The sequence below is a fragment of the Oncorhynchus gorbuscha genome, linkage group LG19 (genome assembly GCF_021184085.1).
Source record: "Oncorhynchus gorbuscha isolate QuinsamMale2020 ecotype Even-year linkage group LG19, OgorEven_v1.0, whole genome shotgun sequence".
Taxonomy (NCBI): Eukaryota; Metazoa; Chordata; class Actinopteri; order Salmoniformes; family Salmonidae; genus Oncorhynchus; species Oncorhynchus gorbuscha.
Window position 1 is genome coordinate 12,178,432 of NC_060191.1, and position 25,132 is coordinate 12,203,563.

Below are 25,132 nucleotides of genomic sequence, written 5' to 3' on the forward strand. Positions count from 1 at the left end.
GCCAAAGGTGCTACAACAAAGTACACAGTAAAGGGTCTGAATACTTATGTAAATGTTATATTTCAGTTTTTTATTTGTAATACATTTGCAAACATTTCTACAAACCTGTTTTTGTAATTATCTGGTATTGTGTGTAGATTGATGAGGGAAAAAAACATGTAATCCATTTTAGAACAAGGCTGTAACGTACCAAAATGTGGAAAAAGTCAAGGGGTCTGAATAATTTCCGAAGGCACTGTATATGGATTACATAGAGTGAACATCCCCCAAATCATGGTCTTCTTTTGTCTGTGTTTCGTGAGGAATCACTTTCGTAAGGAATCTAACACATTTCATCCTCTCGTTTCCACATGTGCGTCATTGAGATTAAATGCACTCATTGGTAGTCATGGAGTGGGTTCATTTGTCCAAGGACATTGAGTAATAAAGCTTAATTGCATTTGCTATGAAGGAAGATTATGCAGGATTTAGTGTCTAGGACTTTGTCCACTTCTTCTTATTCAGAGCAGAACAGGGGTGCCCTCCCTCCCTTTGTGTGCCTCTCTTTCTCTCTTCCCTCCCTATACCTCTCTCTCTTACCCTAACTCATACACTCACATATGCTTGATACACAGGAAGAACCTTTTTGGACTTAGTTGACAAACAAATAACAACCCCGAAGCAGCATTCGGTTGTAGAGAAGAAATATGGAATTACACAACCGTATGCTGATAACATTATCATCATGCCTCATTATTTTTCATGTTTTCAGATTTGTTGATCGCACACATCAGCACTCCCATAGGGATGTGTGATGGCGGCATTAGCTAACCAATTTAATATCAGTAGGCTATAAGACAGTTATTGGCGATTGTATACACAAATGAAGGTTCCCTGTGGTGTACATACCTTCTCCTCTCATACACAGTGTTTCCCTGCGACCCTTTCCTTTTTCAGGGTCAGTAAGTCACCCAGCTACAGCGTGGCCATGTCTTTGTGTTGGGAGGATAGTGCTGTGTTTGTTGGGATAATGTCTCTATTGGGGTTGATAATGTTGTATTTGGTGGGATAATTACTTTTTGTTGAGAGGATAATGTTGTTTGTTGGGATAATGTCTTTGAGTAGGGTATGTGTCTTTGTTGTGAGAAGGCTTTCTATAGAAAGAATTGGAGGCTGGGCACAGCCTTCAACTACCCCAACACCATACATTGCAATGTGTATAGTTTAATCATTCATAACCATTTATTTGAATGTATTGGCTGAATTCACTGTTTATATTTGTTGTTGTGTGTGGGCCCACATACATGTAGACTGACTGTACACTGAGTATACAAAACATTAAGAACACCTGCTCTTTCCATGACATAGGTGACAGCTATGATCCCTTATGGATGTCACTTGTAAAACCACTTCAATCGGTGTAGATAAAGGGGAGACAGGTTAAAGAAGGATTTTTAAGCCTTGAGACGATTGAGACATGGACTGTCTTTGTGCCATTGAGGTTGAATGGAAAAGACAAAAGATGTCAGTGCCTTTGAACTGGTTATGGTAGTCAGTGCCAGGCGCACCGGTTTGTGCCAAGAACTGCAACGCTGCATCCCTGTGGAACGCTTTCGACACCTTCTAGAGTCCATGCCCCGACAAATTGAGGCTGTGCTGAGGGCAAAATGTTGCAACTCAATTTAAGGAAGGTGTTCCTAATGTTTGGTATACTCCATGTATAAGACTAGACATTAGTTTCTGTCAGCAGAGGGCGCTAACTTGTCACACCTCTTACAGTATTACATCTTATACTTCAGTTAGGCTTTTGGGAGCCACCATCCCTCCAATGCTGGTCATTTCTTACACGAGTTAGCTATTTGTTTTGCCCTTTGTGATTATTTAGTGAATAAATACTGTTATTTCCTGTGTGTGTCTCAGGCATGGTTTATAATGTGAGCCCCTACATGGATTTCCACCCTGGAGGAGAAGAGGAACTGATGAAGGCAGCTGGGATAGACGGAACAGACCTTTTTGACCAGGTCAGCTCTCATTGGACTCTCCCGAGTTAAAGGACGACCTTGGAAGTTCACATGTTAAAACACACAAGTTCAAAACATTAACGCACATGTGTGTTATGATGCCGTGCGTGTCTAAGCTCTCTTCCTCACTTTCTCCATGTCTGCCTTTGTCCCTGAATCTGTGGCCATATGAGCAGGTCCACCGGTGGGTGAACTATGAGTCCATGTTAAAGGAGTGTCTGGTAGGGAGGATGGCTCTGAAGGTCAGCACTGCTCTCAAAGGTACAGTAACACACAATCCCTCTGTTTCAGGACTTTAATGCACCGTAGTCTCTCTTTCATGCAGGATGTTTTTTTGACCCTTTCTAATTTGTCTCCACAGCTCAGTCTGTGATAAAGGACAGCATCACTCATTTAAATGGTAATGTACAAAATAACAATAAAAATAGTGCAGAAACCCCCCCACGATTTTCTCTGTACTGTCTGGTGTTTGTGTGTGGGTGTTCTATATCCCGCATGGCTGAAATTAGAGTCCTTACTCTAGTCTCTCTCTCTCCTCAGGTCTAGCCCCCCCTCCTCCGCCCACCTCCATGCTCCCTCCTGCTTTCCTCACCCCTCCCTCACCCTCCTCATCACTGCAACCCTCAGCCGCCCCGCCACCAACCCAACCCAAAGATGCCCGGCCCAGGTACACTCACAAAACAACAAGAACAACTGTTATGATATTGACAATGGTGACAGACTGGATGATGTGAGGTGTGATAGATGTGAGAAGGTAATGAACATACTGTATCTGTACATATATTTGTTTTTAGGTATGACTGGTTTCAAACTGATGTCACAGTCAATATTGTGGTTTACACCAAACGGAAGGTAAACATCCCCACTTTGCAATTTTAAAATGCCAAGATTTGAGTGAAATGTGAGCCAGAATGGGCAGTAGTTGTTCTTTAACCACCCCCCCCCCTTTTCTCTCTCCTCTTTCCCTCTTCTCCCTTATTTTCTCTCCTCTCGCAGCTCCCAAGCTCTGGCTGTACCATAGTTGACCTGCAAGATGGTGTTCTACGGGTGGAAGTTCTTCTGGGGAAAATGTCCTACATACTGCGTCAACGTAAGTCGCAGCTTCCTTTGATACAACATTGTGACTGTGCACTATGCCAGGGAGCTGTTTTCTGACATGCGTTATCGTAGCCGCCTCTTTCAATCTCCTTTCTTTTATCCATCTATTACAGCCATACTCTCTCTTTCTCCCTAACCATCCTGTACTAGGGGTGTGAACGTTGAAACCAAATTGGCATCGTTAACTGAAAAACTATGTTTATTATTATAGATTTTTCTTATTTCCTCCCATAAAATGTAAATCGCAGTGCAGTTATCACACCTAGCACTAACAGCTCCCGATCATCATCATAACGGGAACATACCTAACGCAAAAGTGCTGTAATGTTAGAAGGTGGAGATATGCATCTTTCAAATGATTTGCCACGGATATAAAGCGCTCTGAACTTTATCGTCGTTAACAGTTGGAAAAATGACAGGGATGTGAGAGCAGCAAAGTCCTGTTTGGCAATAATTTGAGAAGTTAAATGAGGAGGTGATGAAATGCAAACTTTGCGAGGTGGAATTGAGCAACAGTGGCAGTACAGGTGCAATGCTTAACCGTCTGAAAGGGAGGCACCTTAAAACCTCTTGATACTAGGGGGCAGTATTTAGATGTTTGGATGAAAACCGTGCCCAAATGAAACTGCCTATTTCTCAGGCCCAGAAGCTAGAATATGCATATACATTGCATATTAGGATAGAAAACACTAAAGTTTCCAAAACTGTCAAAATATTGTCTGTGAGTATAACAGAACTGATAATGCAGGTGAAAGAGAACCTGAGGAAAATCTAACCAGGAAGTGCTGTTATTCTGAAATCTCTCTGTTCCATTGCATGACTACCCTCCATTTTAAGGGATATCAACCAGATTCCTTTCCCTGTAGCTTCCACATGGTGTGAACAGTCTTTTGACATAGTTTCAGGCTTTTATTCTGAAAAATGAGCGAGAATGATCAAATCGCGTCAGTGGATAACTGTGTGTCCCCAGAGTTTTGCATGCGCGAGCAGCTTGGAGCAGAACTTTTCTCTCTCTCTCCTATTGAAAAAGCTAGTAATTTAATTTGAATTTGGCGCTCTGCAATTCAGTGGATGTTGACGAAAATGATCCCGCTAAAGGGATCGGTGCGCCAATTAACACCCGAACCGTTGCTGGCAGCAGCAGCGCAGGCCCCAAACAACAGTCATTAGACAGGCTCTTCAGTCTTCACACGAAAGAAGTGCGATATTGGACGGAGTGAGAAAATCACAGCGCTGATTACAGAAATGATTGAAGTTGATATGCAGCCATTTTCAATGGTAGAGGATATCGGCTTCAATGCACTAATGGCATATCTAGAACCAGACTACAAGATGCCACATCGAACAACTGTGATGGCTCAGATGGAGAAACGTAATGATTGCTCTGCAAGTACAAAACGCAAGCTCTCAAAGTCAAACACCTCATACCGTGGCATTAACAATATCAAATCAAAGTGTATTGGTCGCGTACACAGATTTGCAGAAGTTATCACAGGCACAGCGAAATACATTGTTGGACATCTACTGTATGAACACGCTGTCTTACATCATCACTGAAATGAAACACCACGTTGATGAGAAGTGGGACATAAGGTAGGGATGGGCGGTATACCATATTGTACTATGCACGGACCGGTTTGGATTTTTTACTTTACCTTCTATAACAGTATGTCAGTGTTTGGTTTTTGAAATGTGATGGGAAACCCTGGCGCGTGTACTGTCAGTGTTTGGTTTTCTAAATGTGATGGGAAACTCTGGCGCGTGTACTGTCAGTGTTTGGTTTTCTAAATGTGATGGGAAACCCTGGCGCGTGTACTGTCAGTGTTTGGTTTTCTAAATGTGATGGGAAACTCTGGCGCGTGTACTGTCAGTGTTTGGTTTTCTAAATGTGATGGGAAACCCTGTCACTGTCAGTGTTTGGTTTTCTAAATGTGATGGGAAACCCTGGCGCTGTCAGTGTTTGGTTTTCTAAATGTGATGGGAAACTGTCTGTCAGTGTTTGGTTTTCTAAATGTGATGGGAAACTCTGGCGAGTGTACTGTCAGTTTTGATTGTTTTCTACTTGAGCCATTTTACTCCCTCCTGATACATGCCGCTTCCCACACCAAGCCCTGACCCCTGTCAGTCAAGGAGAGAGCAGTTGCTCGACCACGTGAGTCACGAACACTTTCATGCTATTTCATATACCTTTGACTATTGGATGTTCTTATAGGCACTTTTGTATTGCCAGTCGCTCCTACCTGGGCTCGAAACCAGGAACACAACGACAACAGCCACCCTCGAAGCAGCGTTACCCATGCAGAGCAAGGGGAACAACTACTCCAAGTCTCAGAGCGAGTGACGTTTGAAACGCTATTAGCGCGCACCCAGTTATCTAGCTAGCCATTTCACATCACATCGTTACACCAGCCTAATCGCGGGTGTTGATAGGCTTTAAGTCATAAACAGCAGACCTGCTGCCAAAACGCACAAAAGTGCTGTTTGAATGAATGCTTATGAGCCTGCTGGTGCCTACCATCGCTCAGTCAGACTGCTCTATCAAATCATAGACTTAATTATAACATAGTAACACACAGAAATGCGAGCCTTAGGTCATTAATATGGTGGAATCCGGAAACTATCATCTCGAAAACAAGACGTTTATTCTTTCAGTGAAGTACGGAACTGTTCCGTATTTTATCTGACGGGTGGCATCCATAAGTCTAAATATTCCTGTTACATTGTACAACCTTCAATGTTATATCATAATTACGTAACATTCTGGCAAATTAGTTCGCAATGAGCCAGGCGGCCCAAACTGTTGCATATACCCTGACTGTGTGCAAGGAACGCAAGAGAAGTGACATATATATTGCTTGCTAACCTGGATTTCTTTTCGCTAAATATGCAGGTTTAAAAATATATACTTCTGTGTATTGATTTTAAGAAAGGCATTGGTGTTTATGGTTAGGTACACGTTGGAGCAACGACAGTCCTTTTTCGCGAATGCGCACTGCATAAACTAGTAATATCATCAACCATGTGTAGTTATAACTAGTGATTATGATTGATTAAGTTTAATGCTAGCTAGCAACTTAACTTGGCTTCTTACTGCATTCGGGTAACAGGCAGGCTCCTCGTGAGGCAGGTGGTTAGAGCGTTGGACTAGTTAACCGTAAGGTTGTCAGCTCAGGGATTCAATCTTGCAAGGTAAAAATCTGTCGTTCTGCCTCTGAACAAGGCAGTTAACCCACTGTTCCTAGGCCGTCATTGAAAATAAGAATGTGTTCTTATCTGACTTGCCCAGTTAAATAAAGGTTAAATAAAGGTGTAAATAAATAAAAATTGGCATCCAAAATGACCGATTTCCAATTGTTATGAAAACTTGAAATCGGCCCTAATTAATCGGCCATTCCGATTAATCAGTCGACCTCTAATTCCAACAATAATCATTCTATTCCAGGAGTTCACCAATTAACTAGGTCTATATTGTTTTGCCCATATAATGCAGCCTTGCATGGCACAGTGTGGAAATCATAACAAAAGTGCAGGAAATACAGAAATCTATGAAAATGCTGAACATTATTTTTGTTTGAAGTTGCATTGAACAGTATAAAACATTCAGAATGGAGAGAGACCCATTGAATCACTTACCATTTGTGTTGCCAGCCTAGGAACTATTCATAAAGCATATTTAGAATTTGTATTATTCACAAACATAAAATAACTGCGTACCGTCAAATGTGATATGATATTTTGGCCATATCGCCCAGCCCTGAAATGAAGTCCCATGTCCTGACTACAGTGGGTGCAGCAGTAAGCAGTGAGTGGGTGCAGCAGTAAGGTGGGGGCTGTCTGGTAGCCACAGGGGAGGACAACTGCCCCCTCGCATTGAGGATTTCATGTTAAAGGCTGAACGCGATACTACTGTAGGCATTGTTTCCAGAAAACAGTATCCCCATTATAGTGAATGGGAAAATGGTGATCTTTCTGGTCATTTTTCATGGTTATAAAAATAAAAAACACGACCATGGTACCAATAATTGCTTCTATTTCACCAGATGTATGTTCTCGAACCGATTACTTTAAAATTGCACACAGACTAGTTAGAAGGATAATTTAGTTGCTAATGGCCGCCTTCAACTTGAGATACTTATTGAGAGGAGGCAGCATTGAGATTGCATTGCGCAGATGACGTTGCAGGCTATGTTTCCAAAAACTCCTCCATAAAGTTTATTTTATTAACAACAAATCAATACAGAAAGTACATGAAGGAACACAAGTATATTTAAATTATAAACAATGGACAATCGAGCTAGGGGGTACAATATCACATTACAATTACACAAGGACCTTAAGGGACATGCATATACTTACAATTCTAACAACTTTTCTGTTAGTAGAGCATTTAACCGTCTTAAAATACAGTTCCATTTATTTTTGTCGGGTAAGTAAATGTGTTTTTGTGTTTGTAAATTTACATTTGTGAATATGAAATTTGGCCAAAAGAATAATGAAATTAATTACATAAAAATGTTTCAGCTTATTTCTATCGTATGTAAAGAATCCAAGCAGTTCATCTCTCCACTCCATAGTGTAAAATCTTCAGAAATGTGTTCAATTATATTTCCACAGTTTTCTTACATGAATACAATGCCAAAAAATATGCAACACTGTTTCTGGGTGGTCATTACAAAAGGAGCAATTTGAGTTTATGTTTTCCTTAAACTTCTTCATATAGTGGTTGGCAGGATAATATTTATGAATAATTTTAAAGGAAACTCCCTTCATTTTGTTAACAAGTAGGTATGTGTGTGGCAACATCCAAACTTTTTTTCCAACCGATATGATCAATAAATCCATTCCAATAAGGCATGACATAAAGTATAGATACAACATCCTGCTGAAACAAGGTTTGTATTGCTCTGTTGTTGAATGGACCAAAAGAGAAACCAATCTTTCCTACTGATGAGTCAACAGGGTCAATAGAAGGTAGGTTCTGAGGGTCAGGTCTTGACACGTTCCTGAATAACAGAGCAGCACCTGAGGGAATGGCATCTAAAACAATTGCAAAATCTTTAGGTGTTACAGGGACCTTGTAAAGTGATAAGAATTCCTTAGAACTGAGTAAAAGACCCTCTGCATTTACCAGTTGGCTCACCAATAGGATATTATTTCTGAACCAATATTCTAAAAATAAAGAAGTATTTTTATACAATATATCCCGATTATTCCATATGTAATATCTGTGTGGAGAAAAATTGTGTTTATAAATTAAGGACCATGTCAAGAAGCTGCAGATGAAAAGCAGAAAGTTTCACTGGAATTTTGTCAATATTACAATTGCAAAACAAAATTAATTTAAGGCCACCAAAAGTAGAGAAGACCTGATGAGGAATAAAATTCCAGATAGAAGTGGGTCTTCTTAGGAATTGTTTTATCCAATTGATCTTAATTATTATTTAAAGTAGTAAAGTCCAGAAAATTCAGCCCACCATTCTCATAAGTGTTCATTACAACAGTTTTCCTAATGTGATGGGTAGGGTTTCTCCACAGAAAGTTGAAAAGCATCTGGTCTATCTCCTTGCTTATTTTACTGTCAAAATATAAAGATAAGAGCGCCATATGTTAGTCTAGAGATACCTTCAGCCTTGGTTATTAGGACTCTACCTTTTAAAGATAAGTCCCTCTGTAGCCATTGATTTAGCTTATTGTGGGGGTTTTTAATAAGAGGGTTAACATTTAGTAAGCCTCTAGACTTCTGATCCTTTGTAATGGTTATGCCTAAATATGTAAGTTCTTCTTTTACTGGAATACCATAATATGAAGGTGTCACACAATCTTTGACAGCTATGAGTTCACATTTATTAATGTTAAGATATAGACCAGACGCTTTGGAAAAGGATTGTATCACATTGATCGATATGGGAATTTGGTTAGCGTCTTTCAGAAAAAGTGTAGTATCGTCAGCCAGCTGGCTTATAATAATTTGTTTACCAGCTATGGAAATACCTTGTACAGGACTATTATTTAAAGAATTTGCAAGAAGTTGGGTGATTAATAAAAACAGGTATGGAGAGAGAGGACAACTTTGCCTAATTCCTTTCTTTAATTCAAATCTATGTGAGGTCCCATAATTCAATTTGATAGAGCTGTTACCATTTGTATAGAGAGTCTTAATAGCCTTACAGAAAAAATCCCCCAAAAGCCAAGTCTCTCAAGGGAGTGGAAGAGAAACTGATGCTCTACAGTGTCAAATGCTTTATAAAAATCCCAAAATAATATGAAGCTATCCTTAGTTATTAGGTCTGAGTAGTCAAGTATGTCTAATACTAGTCTGAAATTGTTAGAAATATGTCTGTTCCTCACTTCTTTTTTAGACTTAGGTATCAGTGTTATTAACCCCTGACTCATTGTAGGAGGGAGAACATTTTTTTAATACTCTCTAAAAAGACTTCAAATAGGAAGGGAGCTACTTGCTCAGAAAATAATTTGTCAAATTCCAATGTAATTCCTTCAACACCTGGTGATTTATTGTTCCTAGATGTTTGATAGACTCTATAATGTCTTCCACTTTGATGGGTTCATCACACTGTTTAGATTCTATATTACTGATAGTGAACATTATTCAGTGAGTTAAAAAGCATATCTGTGGATTCCTGACAGTACGTAGAGCTATACAATTTTCTGTCAAAATTGCTGCAGTATTTGGAGATTAATTTTTGGTCATCTGTAATAACACCATCAATGTTTAACTTATGGATAATGTTATTTTTAGAGTGAAATTTCTCAAGTCTAAAGAAATAGGATGAATTCTGTTCTCCCTCCTCAATCAATTGTTTCCTAGATCTAATAAAGGCTCCTTCTGCTTTTAATTTATATATATTATCCAGTTTATTTTGTAACTCAATCAGTTCCATCTTCTCCTCCCCCGTGAGGTCGGCTGGGGACCTCTGAGAAAGGGAAGTTTTCCTCCTCAGGTCTTCTGGTCTTAGCAAGATTACTACCATATTTTCTAAGGTATTTGGACACCTCCAGTTTAATGAGCTCCCAGTTCTTGCAATAAGATGTTTCTTCACAAGCCCTTTCCCAAAAGTGTGAGAACAGATCTTTAACCTCACATTTAACTATATCATTATTTAATAATGAGCTATTTAGCTTTCAGTAGGATGCTCTACCAAGCTCTATCAGGGGTAAATATTTTTATATCAATGTAAATAGCCCCTATGGTCTGTGAGGGGAGTAGTACAAATATTTGTAGTAACACACTCACTATCAATACATTTGGATATAAGCCAAAAATCTATTCTGGATTGTATGATCTTGTTTTGTTACTCCAAGTGAGCGATCTGTCAGCCGGAAACCTCTCTCTATATATATCAGTAAGATCAAACTTTTCCATAAAAAGTATTAAACCCAAATTCTGATTGGTTGGCCTACCTGGGGGCCATCTATCAGTTGAATTATCTATAGTAATGTTAAAGTCCCCCCTAACAATAATAACAAATTGGGAAATTTAGATAACCGATGAAGTATATGTTTCTCTATAGATTCAAGCAACTCATCATTCTCATGTTTGGTGTTGTACCTGTAGAGGTTTACAGTAATGAGTGTATTGTCATTGTAACTGATCACAAGACAAATAAAGTGACCAAAGGGGTCATATTCCGAGTGTAGAATATTACCACCAAAGGGTATTTTTCATTGTAGTGACACCAGCGGAGCGTTCAGATCCATGGGAAAGCCAAATATCGTTGCCCCACTGTGACCTCCCAAAGTTGGCATCAGCAGAAATTGAGTGAGACTCTTGAAAAAAGAAAAAATCTGTTCGAAATTGTTTAGCAAATAAAAATTAAGGCCTTGCGCTTCACATTGTTTGGTAACCCCATAGCATTAAGAGAAACGATAGACAAAGACAAAACAACAAAGATTATATAAAAGTATAAACTGTAGTAGGATTAGTCAAAGACGTAGGAGCAGTGAATGTAAACGATAAGGAACCGAGATCTGCACCATTTAAGTGAATTTAAAGTGAAAATAGCTTATTCCATAAACATTGAGCTAGACGTTATCCGTCTTTGAAATTAAACTCAAAAGAAAATTATGTTCAAGACCAAACCAAGGGTTCTTGTAGTAAGAGAGACTAAAACCCAACTTTAGTGTAATCAGGAACTATTCTGAGAAATAAAATACAAATTAATAATTTTAATTAAAGGTTACCTACTATTTTAAGTGCATATGAAAACTGAACAAAAAAAATGGAATAAAAAATATTTTACATGTTCCTAAGAACTTTTTCACTTGGAAATGAGTATTGATAACTAAATAGAGCAATAACTGTGTAAAGTCAGAGCAGACCTGTATGCCCTTTAAAACAGTATCTTAGTTACTGTATACATTTAAAAAATATATATATATAGCTTTCAATCTTCTTCGTAAGTTTGTAAACAAAATAGGACTTCCGGTCATAAAAGAAAAAAATAATACATTGAAGTACCTGAGTATTCATTGAAAAATAGTCACCTGATGCTTGTTAGGTAAACAGCATAAGGACAATGAGAATACCATGGCTGAAACCATCAATCTGTTCCTTCTGGTGAGATTTTAGAGAGGAATATGGATTTCTGAACCGTTGATGAAGCCTCGTCCTCTGACGACGTAAGCAGCCTTTCCCTCATTTCGTGCTATCTTGATCATTGGCCACAACTTGTTCCTTCTTTCTATGTTCTCCGGGCTGAGATGCTCGGCGAAATGCAGACCATGGCTCTGAAGGAAGGCGTTCTTCCTAGCAGCTTTCCAGACAGCTTCTCTGTAGAATCTGGCAGTGAAGAGGGTGATAATACCCCTTGGTCTTGAATCATTTTGCTGTTGCTTCTTGCTGAGGCGATGCACAACATCAATGATATCACCAACTTTGTTCTTCTCTGCAGGCAAAACTTCTTGGCAGATACGGATAACCTCTCCTCACACATCTTCATTCTCCACCTCTGGAAAGCCGTAGAGTCTCAGGTTCCATCTTCATGTTCCACCTCTGGCAAGCCGTAGAGTCTCAGGTTCCATCTTCATGTTCCACCTCTGGCAAGCCGTAGGTTCCATCTTCATGTTCCACCTCTGGCAAGGTTCTCATTCTCTTCATTCTCCACCTCTGGCAAGCCGTAGAGTCTCAGGTTCCATCTTCATGTTCCACCTCTGGCAAGCCGTAGAGTCTCAGGTTCCATCTTCATGTTCCACCTCTGGCAAGCCGTAGAGTCTCAGGTTCCATCTTCATGTTCCACCTCTGGCAAGCCGTAGAGTCTCAGGTTCCATCTTCATTCTCCACCTCTGGCAAGCCGTAGAGTCTCAGGTTCCATCTTCATTCTCCACCTCTGGAAAGCCGTAGAGTCTCAGGTTCCATCTTCATTCTCCACCTCTGGCAAGCCGTAGAGTCTCAGGTTCCATCTTCATTCTCCACCTCTGGCAAGCCGTAGAGTCTCAGGTTCAATCTTCATTCTCCACCTCTGGCAAGCCGTAGAGTCTCAGGTTCAATCTTCATTCTCCACCTCTGGCAAGCCGTAGAGTCTCAGGTTCCATCTTCATTCTCCACCTCTGGCAAGCCGTAGAGTCTCAGGTTCAATCTTCATTCTCCACCTCTGGCAAGCCGTAGAGTCTCAGGTTCCATCTTCATTCTCCACCTCTGGCAAGCCGTAGAGTCTCAGGTTCCATCTTGTGTATTGTTCCAGATCAGTGAGACGTCTATGGTAGACATTGTTATTCTTTTCCACCTTTTTTCAACTTTTGCCACTCTCGTTTTCACATCCTTGATTTCACCACATTCAAACTCCACAGTCTTTTTCAAGCCTTTGTGTTCGCGCCAAACATTTTCTCAATGGCGTCAGACCTGGAGTTGATGAGTAAGGAGAGGGTAGCCACGATGTCAGAGTTCATGTTGGGTTTTTCGGAGGGTGGAGGTTTGCACGGAGTAACCGCTAAAGAGGGAATTCGTCATCTTCAACAGCAATTCGAAAGCATGATATTTTCCATAGGCCAAGAGTAGTTATGGCAGTTGTCTATAAGCACGTTTCTCTCTTGTTGATTAGCAATAGAACGGGTAACTTCTTCCTTTCTTTTTTTTTGTCACGACTTTGCATGGACATAGCAAAATAAATGATCCAATTATTATTCCAGTAACAGGAAAGTTCTTATATTTTGAACAAATAAAAATAGTAATGACTGTAAACTAGTTTTTTTCCCACAATCTTTCTGAGGTTTGGTACGGAGCTCGGTAAAAAAGCATCTGTTCAATCTTTCTGAGGTTTGGTACGGAGCTCGGTAAAAAAGCATCTGTTCAATCTTTCTGAGGTTTGGTACGGAGCTCTCGGTAAAAAAGCATCTGTTCAATCTTTCTGAGGTTTGGTACGGAGCTCTCGGTAAAAAAGCATCTGTTCAATCTTTCTGAGGTTTGGTACGGAGCTCTCGGTAAAAAAGCATCTGTTCAAGTCACCATCGTCGTCAGACCTCCAGCAAGATGGTGACTTGCTGAAAATACACTTCCTGATCTTCCAATACGCCCACAGAGCATTCTCATAGGAAACAATGGGGTGAAGTCAGATGGTTTCGGCAATATTTTTTAGTTTATGGGTTGCCATGACTGCGTTAGTTTGAACTGCATTGCCCCCTAGCGGCCATACGCAGCACCATATCTGCGTTGTAAATAGTTTTATTATTTTCTTTTCTCTTATCGTTTAAACAATATATATATATATATTTTTGTACAGTTTTTGTTGTGACATTTGTCACAATGCTATCTATCCTGTACCCTAGTTAGGGCTGGCACAATTACCTTTACCCTTTAACGGATGTAGACCCCCTTAAAAAAATATATATATACCATTTTTATGACATTTTTTTGTTGTGGTGTTGACGAACAGCTGAAAGAAGATCGGACATTTGTGCGGTTGAGTCCATTTCTGATGTAACATGGACTATTAACGTGTTGAAACATTGTTGCTCCTTGCTGGAACAAGCAAGGTGTTGTAGCAAATGAGTCTTCGGTTGCCTAGGCAATGACACCCCAGCACTACACAGCATGTACAGTCAGGAGCGGAGATGAGTAGGAGAAAATGTGTGTCAAAAAATGTTTTTTCTTATTATTGTTTGCTATTCGAACGGTTGTTACTGTGACCATGGTCATTTTGACTGGCCAATTATCGTCATCCAGAATTCCATGACCATCACAGACCTAGTCCATTATCGGCTGTAATTATATTATTGAGTGCTTTCAGAGCTGATTTCTCCATCCGTGTTCCAGCCTGCCAGAGGACTTGACACAATTAGTGTCCAGTGTTTATCACTGACTTATTAATGTTGGAGGGAAATATTGACTGTGTCAACCAGAGGAAATAAACACTGTGCCCAGTTCCACTAAACCCTCTATCGGTCTATCTGTCTCTCTCTTACTCTCTCACCTTTACATTTAAGTCATTTAGGGTGATGAATTTGATTTCTATACATTTCTGGTAAACAATTCACTAGGAGTCTCTCTTTTTCAGGTCTAGCCCAAGAAGTAGATGGAAGCGTTGCTGGTAAGGAGAACATTTATGGTCTGTGTCTTTTCATAAGCTAAAGCGGACTAACTGTTAATGTTTACCAACTCCCTCCCCATCTCTCTCTCTCTCTCTCTCTCTCTCTCTCTCTCTCTCTCTCTCTCACTCTCACTCTCACTCTCTCTCTCACTATGCTGGTACAGTCCACACAGCGTGTGCTGTGGGGAAGATTCAGGTCAGCATGCGTAAAGCGGCCAAAGGAAAGTGGGAGGAGCTTGGTGAACCACTGGAATTCCATGATTCTCTTTTCAGGAAGAAAGATCGAGGTATGAATAGGGGCTCTTTTCCAATATGTCTTTCCTTGATTCCTCACAGCCTCACTCCTCACCTTCTCAAAACGCTTTGGAGGAGTATGTAAGAGGGGATGGACCTTGGACTTTCACCTCCAATGCGTTTTGAGGAGGCAAGGAGAGTGGAAGTCAGGAAAGAGCCAGAATGCCATTTCAGACACATCCAAAGAGATGTTTATCCATTTGTCTTATCTTCTGAATTGATTTTATTACATTCCCGTATTAACTAAAATCACATGTTAGTTATTCACTCTCTCTCTCTCTCTCTCTGAAGCCATCTTCTACAGAGAGTGTATGTTAGTTTCTAAGACAGCAGTCACACACGACACCTGGGTGTTCCGGTTACAACTCCCTCTAGGGACACTCATGCACGTGCCGGTTGGGAAACACATCTACCTCAAGTCCCTCATCCAAGGTAAGGCCTAGCCTTTAGATCCATGCTAATACTAACGCTACATCTAGGCAAGCGCTAATCCCAAAGCAGCCCATGCGGTCCATTGCTCGTGCTTATGCTACGCTACATTTTATTTTTTTATTTAACCTTTATTTCTACAGGTTTTCCTCATTGAGATAAAAAAATCTATTTTTTAAGAGAGATCTGGTCCAACAGCAGCAGGGGGAACAACGTTTCAGACAAAACAACATTGAACTAAACTATAGACACATATGCAGTACAACTATTACGTAAAGAAACACAAATGTCGCAACTAAAAACCAGCCGTTCTAAAGACAATTACACGCTTCTATGATATTTACATCGACCAAGTGTTTAAACTCCACCAACGTGACTAGAGCATCAAATGTTCAGGAGAGAATTCCAGGACCACAGAGCTGAGTAACTAAAACGATTTCTACCATGACCTGTTCTAATTCTTGGTACTGTTAAAAGCAAATGAGAATGGGACCATAACTGTTCTGATTTTTACCCAATCAGATCAGTTTACCCAATATGGCCTTATAAATCAGTGTATATCAGTGTATACCAGTGTTTAAGCCTATGCAAGGTCAATGACGACCAGCCAACAGCGCTGTAGAGATCACAATGATGTGTTAGACATTTCTGATTTGTAATGAACCTGAGGGCTGCATGATACACTGAATCAGTTGCTCTCAGGGTCGTGGCTGAGGCCTGCATATATATAACATCACTAAAATCTAAAACCGACAGTAATGTACATCGTACCAGCTCCTTCCTGGCCTCCAGAGAAAAACAAGCCGTATGAAATGTGTAGACAGTTGACTAACACTATATCTGGGCTACCGCTAATCCCATAGCATCCCATGTAATTCATTGCTAATGTTAATGCTATATGTGTAGACAGTGAGGTGGTGAAGCCCTACACGCCAGTCGAGGAAACACTGGTACCAGCTACAATGGACTCCACACAGGGGACTGCAGCCACTGACATCTTCCTCATGATCAAAGTCTACCCAGATGGAGTGTTGACTCCACACCTAAACAACCTCAGCATCGGTAAGTCTGAGGCCCCCAGTAAACCTCACTGTTACAGCTAAGTGGGTTGTTCAGATGTATTCGGTGTATGTGATAAATAACAGCGGGTGTAGATTTTACATTGACATTCCGAACCATTTCCAAAGATGCAGAGTTGAATTATTATTATTTATATATAGATATCGTTTTTAAATAGTAACGATCAAAAGACAAATAAAATCAAATAAGCAAGAATGGAGCTATATACAGGGAGTACCACATCAATGTGGAGCTATATACAGGGAGTATCACATCAATGTGGAGCTATATACAGGGAGTACCACATCAATGTGGAGCTGTATACAGGGAGTACCACATCAATGTGGAGCTGTATACAGGGAGTACCACATCAATGTGGAGCTATATACAGGGAGTACCACATCAATGTGGAGCTGTATACAGGGAGTACCACATCAATGTGGAGCTATATACAGGGAGTATCACATCAATGTGTAGAGGTATATACAGGGAGTACCACATCAATGTGTAGAGGTATATACAGGGAGTACTAGATCAATGTGTAGAGGTATTTACAGGGAGTACCAGATCAATGTGTAGAGGTATATACAGGGAGTACCAGATCAATGTGTAGAGGTATATACAGGGAGTACCACATCAATGTGGAGCTATATACAGGGAGTACCACATCAATGTGGAGCTATATACAGGGAGTACCACATCAATGTGTAGAGGTATATACAGGGAGTACCACATCAATGTGTAGAGGTATATACAGGGAGTACCACATCAATGTGTAGAGGTATATACAGGGAGTACCACATCAATGTGGAGCTATATACAGGGAGTACCACATCAATGTGTAGAGGTATATACAGGGAGTACCACATCAATGTGTAGAAGTATATACAGGGAGTACTAGATCAATGTGTAGAGGTATTTACAGGGAGTACCAGATCAATGTGTAGAGGTATATACAGGGAGTACCACATCAATGTGTAGAGGTGTATACAGGGAGTACCACATCAATGTGTAGAGGTGTATACAGGGAGTACCACATCAATGTGTAGAGGTGTATACAGGGAGTACCACATCAATGTGTAGAGGTATATACAGGGAGTACCACATCAATGTGTAGAGGTATATACAGGGAGTACCACATCAATGTGGAGCTGTATACAGGGAGTACCACATCAATGTGTAGAGCTATATACAGGGAGTACCACATCAATGTGGAGCTGTATACAGGGAGTACCACATCAATGTGTAGAGGTGTATACAGGGAGTACCACATCAATGTGTAGAGCTATATACAGGGTGTACCACATCAATGTGTAGAGGTATATACAGGGAGTACCACATCAATGTGTAGCTATATACAGGGAGTACCACATCAATGTGTAGAGCTATATACAGGGAGTACCACATCAATGTGTAGAGCTATATACAGGGAGTACCACATCAATGTGTAGAGGTATATACAGGGAGTACCACATCAATGTGTAGAGGTATATACAGGGAGTACCACATCAATGTGGAGCTGTGTACAGGGAGTACCACATCAATGTGTAGAGGTATATACAGGGAGTACCACATCAATGTGTAGAGCTATATACAGGGAGTACCACATCAATGTGTAGAGCTATATACAGGGAGTACCACATCAATGTGTAGAGGTATATACAGGGAGTACCACATCAATGTGTAGAGGTATATACAGGGAGTACCACATCAATGTGTAGAGGTATATACAGGGAGTACCACATCAATGTGGAGCTATATACAGGGAGTACCACATCAATGTGTAGAGGTATATACAGGGAGTACCACATCAATGTGGAGCTGTGTACAGGGAGTACCACATCAATGTGGAGCTGTGTACAGGGAGTACCACATCAATGTGGAGCTGTGTACAGGGAGTACCACATCAATGTGGAGCTGTGTACAGGGAGTACCACATCAATGTGGAGCTATATACAGGGAGTACCACATCAATGTGTAGAGCTATATACAGGGAGTACCACATCAATGTGGAGCTGTGTACAGGGAGTACCACATCAATGTGTAGAGGTATATACAGAGAGTACCACATCAATGTGTAGAGGTATATACAGGGAGTACCACATCAATGTGGAGCTGTGTACAGGGAGTACCACATCAATGTGGAGCTATATACAGGGAGTACCACATCAATGTGTAGAGGTATATACAGGGAGTACCACATCAATGTGGAGCTGTGTACAGGGAGTACCACATCAATGTGTAGAGGTATATACAGGGAGTACCACATCAATGTGGAGCTATATACAGGGAGTACCACATCAATGTGTGGAGCTATATACAGGGAGTACCACATCAATGTGTAGAGGTATATACAGGGAGTACCGCATCAATGTGTAGAGGTATATACAGGGAGTACCACATCAATGTGTAGAGGTATATACAGGGAGTACCACATCAATGTGTAGAGGTATATACAGGGAGTACCACATCAATGTGTAGAGCTATATACAGGGAGTACCACATCAATGTGGAGCTGTGTACAGGGAGTACCACATCAATGTGTAGAGGTATATACAGGGAGTACCACATCAATGTGGAGCTGTGTACAGGGAGTACCACATCAATGTGGAGCTATATACAGGGAGTACCAGATCAATGTGTAGAGGTATATACAGGGAGTACCACATCAATGTTTAGAGGTACGAGCTACTTGAGGTTGATATATACATGAAGGCAGAGTAAAGTGACTCGGCATTCGGATAGATAATAATAAGAGTAAAGTAATGTAAGGTTGTTAGTGAGTAGGTTGTGTGCGTTTTGTGTCTGTAAATGTATGTGTGTGTTCATGTGCTGTGTGTTCATATGTAAGTGGAATATTCATATGTAGAGGTCAAGTGTATTTGTTTTATAACGTGCTCCTACTTCAACCTTGCCATGTGTAGACGTAGGCGGTACACAAAATCAATTGGCGTAACTTTTCTTTTTTCACTGCTTGCTTGTGAGATGTACAGCAGCATACGCCAGTCTGTAGGTGGTTTAGACACCCTGTGGAATATTAATATCTCAGATAAGTGAGCAAGGTAGGCAACAACATGAAGGAAAAAAATAGCACATCAGGAACCAGAGGGAAGGTTATTTTTCTTCCAACCACGATTGATTAGATGACCTTTTGTTTACCATAAACTCATGTACATGTTTTTCTGCTGCGTACACAAGTAGACTGGGTGACAGAAGTTCTTGACTCCTGTGTGTCGATTTTTTTTTTTTTTTTTTACTTTAACAACATTTATTCTTTAAAATGCAGTACACAAGCATTGATTGTGATTATGATCGGGTACTGCATTTACATGACCGTTAGTAATAACATGATGATGACGTTAACATTCACAGGGAGGACTATACTCTTACCATTGTGATTAGGGATATACTTATGATTAATAGTAGCACTTTGCAATTCCAGTCTCATTATGTATTTTGAGTATTAAATGTCAGATGTTACAAGTAGTTAGGGCTAGCACAATTATCGATTATAATCGTGTCACCAACAATTATGGACAATTATCAACTTTTATATTCAAGTAGATAATAGCATTTTTACATGAAGTGGGTACATTTGGTAGTCGTTTTACGAGCAGAATGACACGGTCGGGAGGAGAAGCTTAATTTCCAAAAGGTCCAAGCGGTCCAAACCATTCGTTTTTGAGATAGGGGTGTCACCAATGCTGTTGTATTTAGTAGGTAAGTCTCATTTTCAAAGATACAGTACAAGTTCAAAACATTTTTCAACAAAAAAGACAATTATGACAATAACTGTGGTCATTTGCATGACAATTAATCGTTACCTAAAATTCTATAATCGTCACAGCCCTAGTTAGACCTTATCTTTTCTCCTCATCTCTCTCTCATCCTGTATCATTTTGTCACCTCCCTTTCTCTTTTCTCTCTCCTCTCTCTCTCTCTCTCTCTCCCCTCTCTTGCTCTCTCTCGCCTCTCTCTCTCCTCTCTTATTCATACATCAGCAGACGCAGGCACTATTCAGATAAATCAATTACAGGGGGAGATTGCTCAGCCCCCAAACAGGATTGATGGTGTAATTAGTTTCTATTTAAAAGCTCATAAACAGGTTGTTTTATCCCATCTATCATCTCGACCCCTCTTCTCAGAGTCCAGCCTTCTACATAGTCAGGGTGCCAGAATATAACCCTTCTTTCCTTTCCACCTCCAATGAATCAGATTCCCTGGCCGGTGTCTTGTCCTCTTAACAGTGGAATCACCTTCTTCTTCCTGGAAAAGTAATTGTCCTACCAGTCGATCTGCACAGAAGTGGACAGGAAATATAGAGGCTTCTTTCTTTATCTTTCTGTGTAAACTATGCTCACTGACAGGGCTTCAGGCTATGTAATTGTCCTCATCTGGCCCCCATTACCTGAATATATGCTAGTGTTGAGTGATGTGTGTGGTTGCCTGGCGATGCTGGCCCAGCTGCAACATTGGGACAGATGGAGGATGTTTATTTCCCAGTCAGTCAGTTAAAGAAGAAAAACATTCTCCGTTACATCAAAGACTAGCTGTACAGTACAAAGAGAAACGTCATGAAAGAGAAAATGGATAGCTGATGGTTTACAAATCAGGATAGCTTGAATAATGAAGTCTTTTTCTTAAATGTATTATCTGTTTTTTCTTATTTTTGTGTTTGTGTGGTTTATCAGCTTAATGGGTTTTCTTCTCTCCTCTTCCCTGGTTGCCTAGGTGACTACCTGTCTGTCAGCAGCCCAGATGGTCCGTTCAGTATCCGCCTCCTGCGTGAGGTCACTCACCTCTACCTGTTAGCAGCCGGCACGGGGTTCACGCCGATGGCTCGGGTGATCCGATTGGCTCTCCAGGACCTGGGCTCACTCAGGTGAAATACACTGTCATGAATCCACCCAGAAACAACCCCTAGTATAGCCCCTTCCCCCTAAGCACTTAATGTAGATACAGTGGGGCAAAAAAGGTATTTAGTCAGCCACCAATTGTGCAAGTTCTCCCACTTAAAAAGATGAGAGAGGCCTGTAATTTTCATCATAGGTACACTTCAACTATGACAGAGAAAATGAGAAAATAAAATCCAGAAAATTACATTGTAGGATTTTTAATGAATTTATTTGCAAATTATGGTGGAAAATAAGTATTTGGTCACCTACAAACAAGCAAGATTTCTGGATCTCACAGACCTGTAACTTCTTCTTTAAGAGGCTCTTCTGTCCTCCAGTCGTTACCTGTATTAATGGCACCTGTTTGAATGTGTTATCAGTATAAAAGACACCTGTCCACAACCTCAAACAGTCACACTCCAAACTCCACTATGGCCAAGACCAAAGAGCTGTCAAAGGACACCAGAAACAAAATTGTAAACCTGCACCAGGCTGGGAAGACTGAATCTGCAATAGGTGAGCAGCTTGGTTTGAAGAAATCAACTGTGGGAGCAATTATTAGGAAATGGAAGACATACAAGACCACTGATAATCTCCATCGATCTGGGGCTCCACGCAAGATCTCACCCCGTGGGGTCAAAATGATCACAAGAGCGGTGAGCAAAAATCCCAGAACCACACTGGGGGACCTAGTGAATGACCTGCAGAGAGCTGGTACCAAAGTAACAAAGCCTACCATCAGTAACACACTACGCCGCCAGGGACTCAAATCCTGCAGTGCCAGACGTGTCCCCCTGCTTAAGCCAGTACATGTCCAGGCCCGTCTGAAGTTTGCTAGAGAGCATTTGGATGATCCAGAAGAAGATTGGGAGTATGTCATATGGTCAGATGAAACCAAAATATAACTTTTTTGGTAAAAACTCAACTCGTCGTGTTTGGAGGACAAAGAATGCTGATTTGCATTCAAAGAACAACATACCTACTGTGAAGCATGGGGGTGGAAACCTCATGCTTTGGGGGTGTTTTTCTGCAAAGGGACCAGGACGACTGATCCGTGTAAAGGAAAGAATGAATGGGGCCATGTATCGTGAGATTTTGAGTGAAAACCTCCTCCCATCAGCAAGGGCATTGAAGATGAAACATGGCTGGGTCTTTCAGCATGACAATGATCCCAAACACACCGCCCGGGCAACGAAGGAGTGGCTTCGTAAGAAGCATTTCAAGGTCCTGGAGTGGCCTAGCCAATCTCCAGATCTCAACCCCTTAGAAAATCTTTTGGGGGAGTTGAAAGTCCGTGTTGCCCAGCAACAGCCCCAAAACATCACTGCTCTAGAGGAGATCTGCATGGAGGAATGGGCCAAAATACCAGCAACAGTGTGTGAAAACCTTGTGAAGACTTACAGAAAACATTTGACCTCTGTCATTGCAAACAAAGGGTATATAACAAAGTATTGAGATAAACTTTTGTTATTGACCAAATACTTATTTTCCACCATAATTTGCAAATAAATGAATTAAAAATCATACAATGTGATTTCCTGGATTATTTTTTCTCATTTTGTCTGTCATAGTTGACGTGTACCTATGATGACAATTACAGGCCTCTCTCATCGTTTTAATTGGGAGAACTTGCACAATTGGGGGCTGACTAAATACATTTTTGCCCCAATGTATGAAAGGCTTGGATAGATATGAGCAGCATGGAAAATATTCTGCCTATCAAATCAAATATATTTTGAGTATTAAATGTCAGATGTTACAAGTAGTTAGGGCCAGCACAATTATCGATTATAATCGTGTAACCAACAATTATGGACAATTATCAACTTTTATATTCAAGTAGATAATAGCATTTTTACATGAAGTGGGTACATTTGGTAGTTGTTTTACTATTGTTGATCCCATTCTTTCAGATATGTTATGCAGAGTATTTCCTTTCTACTTTTGACTGAATAGAAACTGAAGGATGCTGTACTCTGACTGCTGTTCTAATGCAAGGCTGTCATTGTTCTCTTCCTGAGGATGTGAATACATTGTAAAGGACAAGGCTGTCATTGTTCTCTTTCTGAGGATGTGAATACATTGTAAAGGACAAGGCTGTCATTGTTCTCTTTCTGAGGATGTGAATACATTGTAAAGGACAAGGCTGTCATTGTTCTCTTTCTGAGGATGTGAATACATTGTAAAGGACAAGGCTGTCATTGTTCTCTTTCTGAGGATGTGAATACATTGTAAAGGACAAGGCTGTCATTGTTCTCTTTCTGAGGATGTGAATACATTGTAAAGGACAAGGCTGTCATTGTTCTCTTTCTGAGGATGTGAATACATTGTAAAGGACAAGGCTGTCATTGTTCTCTTTCTGAGGATGTGAATACATTGTAAAGGACAAGGATGTCATTGTTCTCTTCCTGAGGATGTGAATACATTGTAAAGGACAAGGCTGTCATTGTTCTCTTTCTGAGGATGTGAATACATTGTAAAGGACAAGGATGTCATTGTTCTCTTCCTGAGAATGTGAATACATTGTAAAGGACAAGGCTGTCATTGTTCTCTTTCTGAGGATGTGAATACATTGTAAAGGACAAGGCTGGCATTGTTCTCTTTCTGAGGATGTGAATACATTGTAAAGGACAAGGAAGTCATTGTTCTCTTCCTGAGGATGTGAATACATTGTAAAGGACAAGGTTGTTCTGACGGCGTTAGATCTTTGTGTGTTCTAGGAAAACCAAGCTGATGTTCTTCAACAGACAGGAAAGAGACATCCTGTGGCACTCTGAACTTGACGGCCTCGCAGCTGAAGATGAGAGGTGTGTGTGTGTGTTTTACTGTGTATTCATATTGAGGGTGGTCATTATGAGGCTGGCTGCACTAATGTCAGCAAGACGGACCCTCTGTGGTGAATCTGTGTGTGTGTGTGTGTGTGTGTGTGTGTGTGTGTGTGTGTGTGTGTGTGTGTGTGTGTGTGTGTGTGTGTGTGTGTGTGTGTGTGTGTGTGTGTGTGTGTGTGTGTGTGTGTGTGTGTGTGTGTGTGTGTGTGTGTGTGTGTGTTCTTGCTCGCTTCAGATGTCTATTATTGCATGTCTTCATGGTGTGTGAACACTCCCCATCATTACCATATTGACTAGATTCTCATGTGAACCATTACCTGTGAAGCAGCATTCACACATACATGTTACTGGACATGTCGTCTTGCTGCTAGGCAGACCGAGAATGTTCACTCTCTTGATCTCTATGCTCACTCAGTGTACAGTGTGTTCTGGTGATCCGTCTGTCAATTGGTAAGGCAGAAGATGCATTCGTTTGTTACGGTTCCAGGTGGAGTATATTCTGTCAGAGCTGTGTGATGGGTTCTGTTCTGCTCTAATCTATGGTTCCAGGTTCCAGGTGGAGTATATTCTGTCAGAGCCGTGTGATGGGTGGACAGGCAGGAAGGGGCGGGTTGAGGCCTCCATGCTGACTGACTTCCTGGTTAGGCCTGAGGGGTCAAAGGTCTTTGTGTGTGTGTGTGGCCCCTCAGCCTTCACCGAGCTGACTGTGGGGTGAGTGACACTCCACACCCCTCTACACACTCCAGTTAGGCATTTAGCCGGGCGGCAGGTAGCCTAGTGGTTAGAGTGTTGGACTAGTAACTGAAAGATTGCAAGATCGAGTCCCCAAGCTGACAAGGTAAAAATCTGTCATTCTGTCCCTGAACAAGGCAGTTAACCCACTGTTCCTAGGCCATCATTGAAAATAAGAATTTGTTCTTAACTGACTTGCCCAGTTAAATAAAAAAATAGAAAAACATTTCTAAATATAGAAGCCATGCTGTATGTTT

General features: G+C 40.9%; 1 protein-coding gene across 2 annotated transcripts in view; it reads left to right on the forward strand.

The window, feature by feature from the left end:
• LOC124005886 (cytochrome b5 reductase 4) overlaps positions 1–25,132 on the forward strand; it is a 30,734-nt gene that overhangs the window by 3,747 nt on the left and 1,855 nt on the right. The window contains exons 4-16 of one of the 2 annotated variants that reach the window (XM_046315523.1): positions 1,900–2,000; positions 2,177–2,261; positions 2,362–2,400; positions 2,541–2,667; positions 2,795–2,852; positions 2,997–3,090; positions 14,606–14,638; positions 14,803–14,925; positions 15,224–15,364; positions 16,268–16,423; positions 21,152–21,302; positions 24,036–24,122; positions 24,693–24,854. In XM_046315523.1, the coding sequence (XP_046171479.1) occupies positions 1,900–2,000; positions 2,177–2,261; positions 2,362–2,400; positions 2,541–2,667; positions 2,795–2,852; positions 2,997–3,090; positions 14,606–14,638; positions 14,803–14,925; positions 15,224–15,364; positions 16,268–16,423; positions 21,152–21,302; positions 24,036–24,122; positions 24,693–24,854 (1,357 nt within the window). Of the gene's footprint in view, positions 1–1,899; positions 2,001–2,176; positions 2,262–2,361; positions 2,401–2,540; positions 2,668–2,794; positions 2,853–2,996; positions 3,091–14,605; positions 14,639–14,802; positions 14,926–15,223; positions 15,365–16,267; positions 16,424–21,151; positions 21,303–24,035; positions 24,855–25,132 lie in introns of those variants that run through there. The other variant, XM_046315522.1, reaches the window with a different exon arrangement.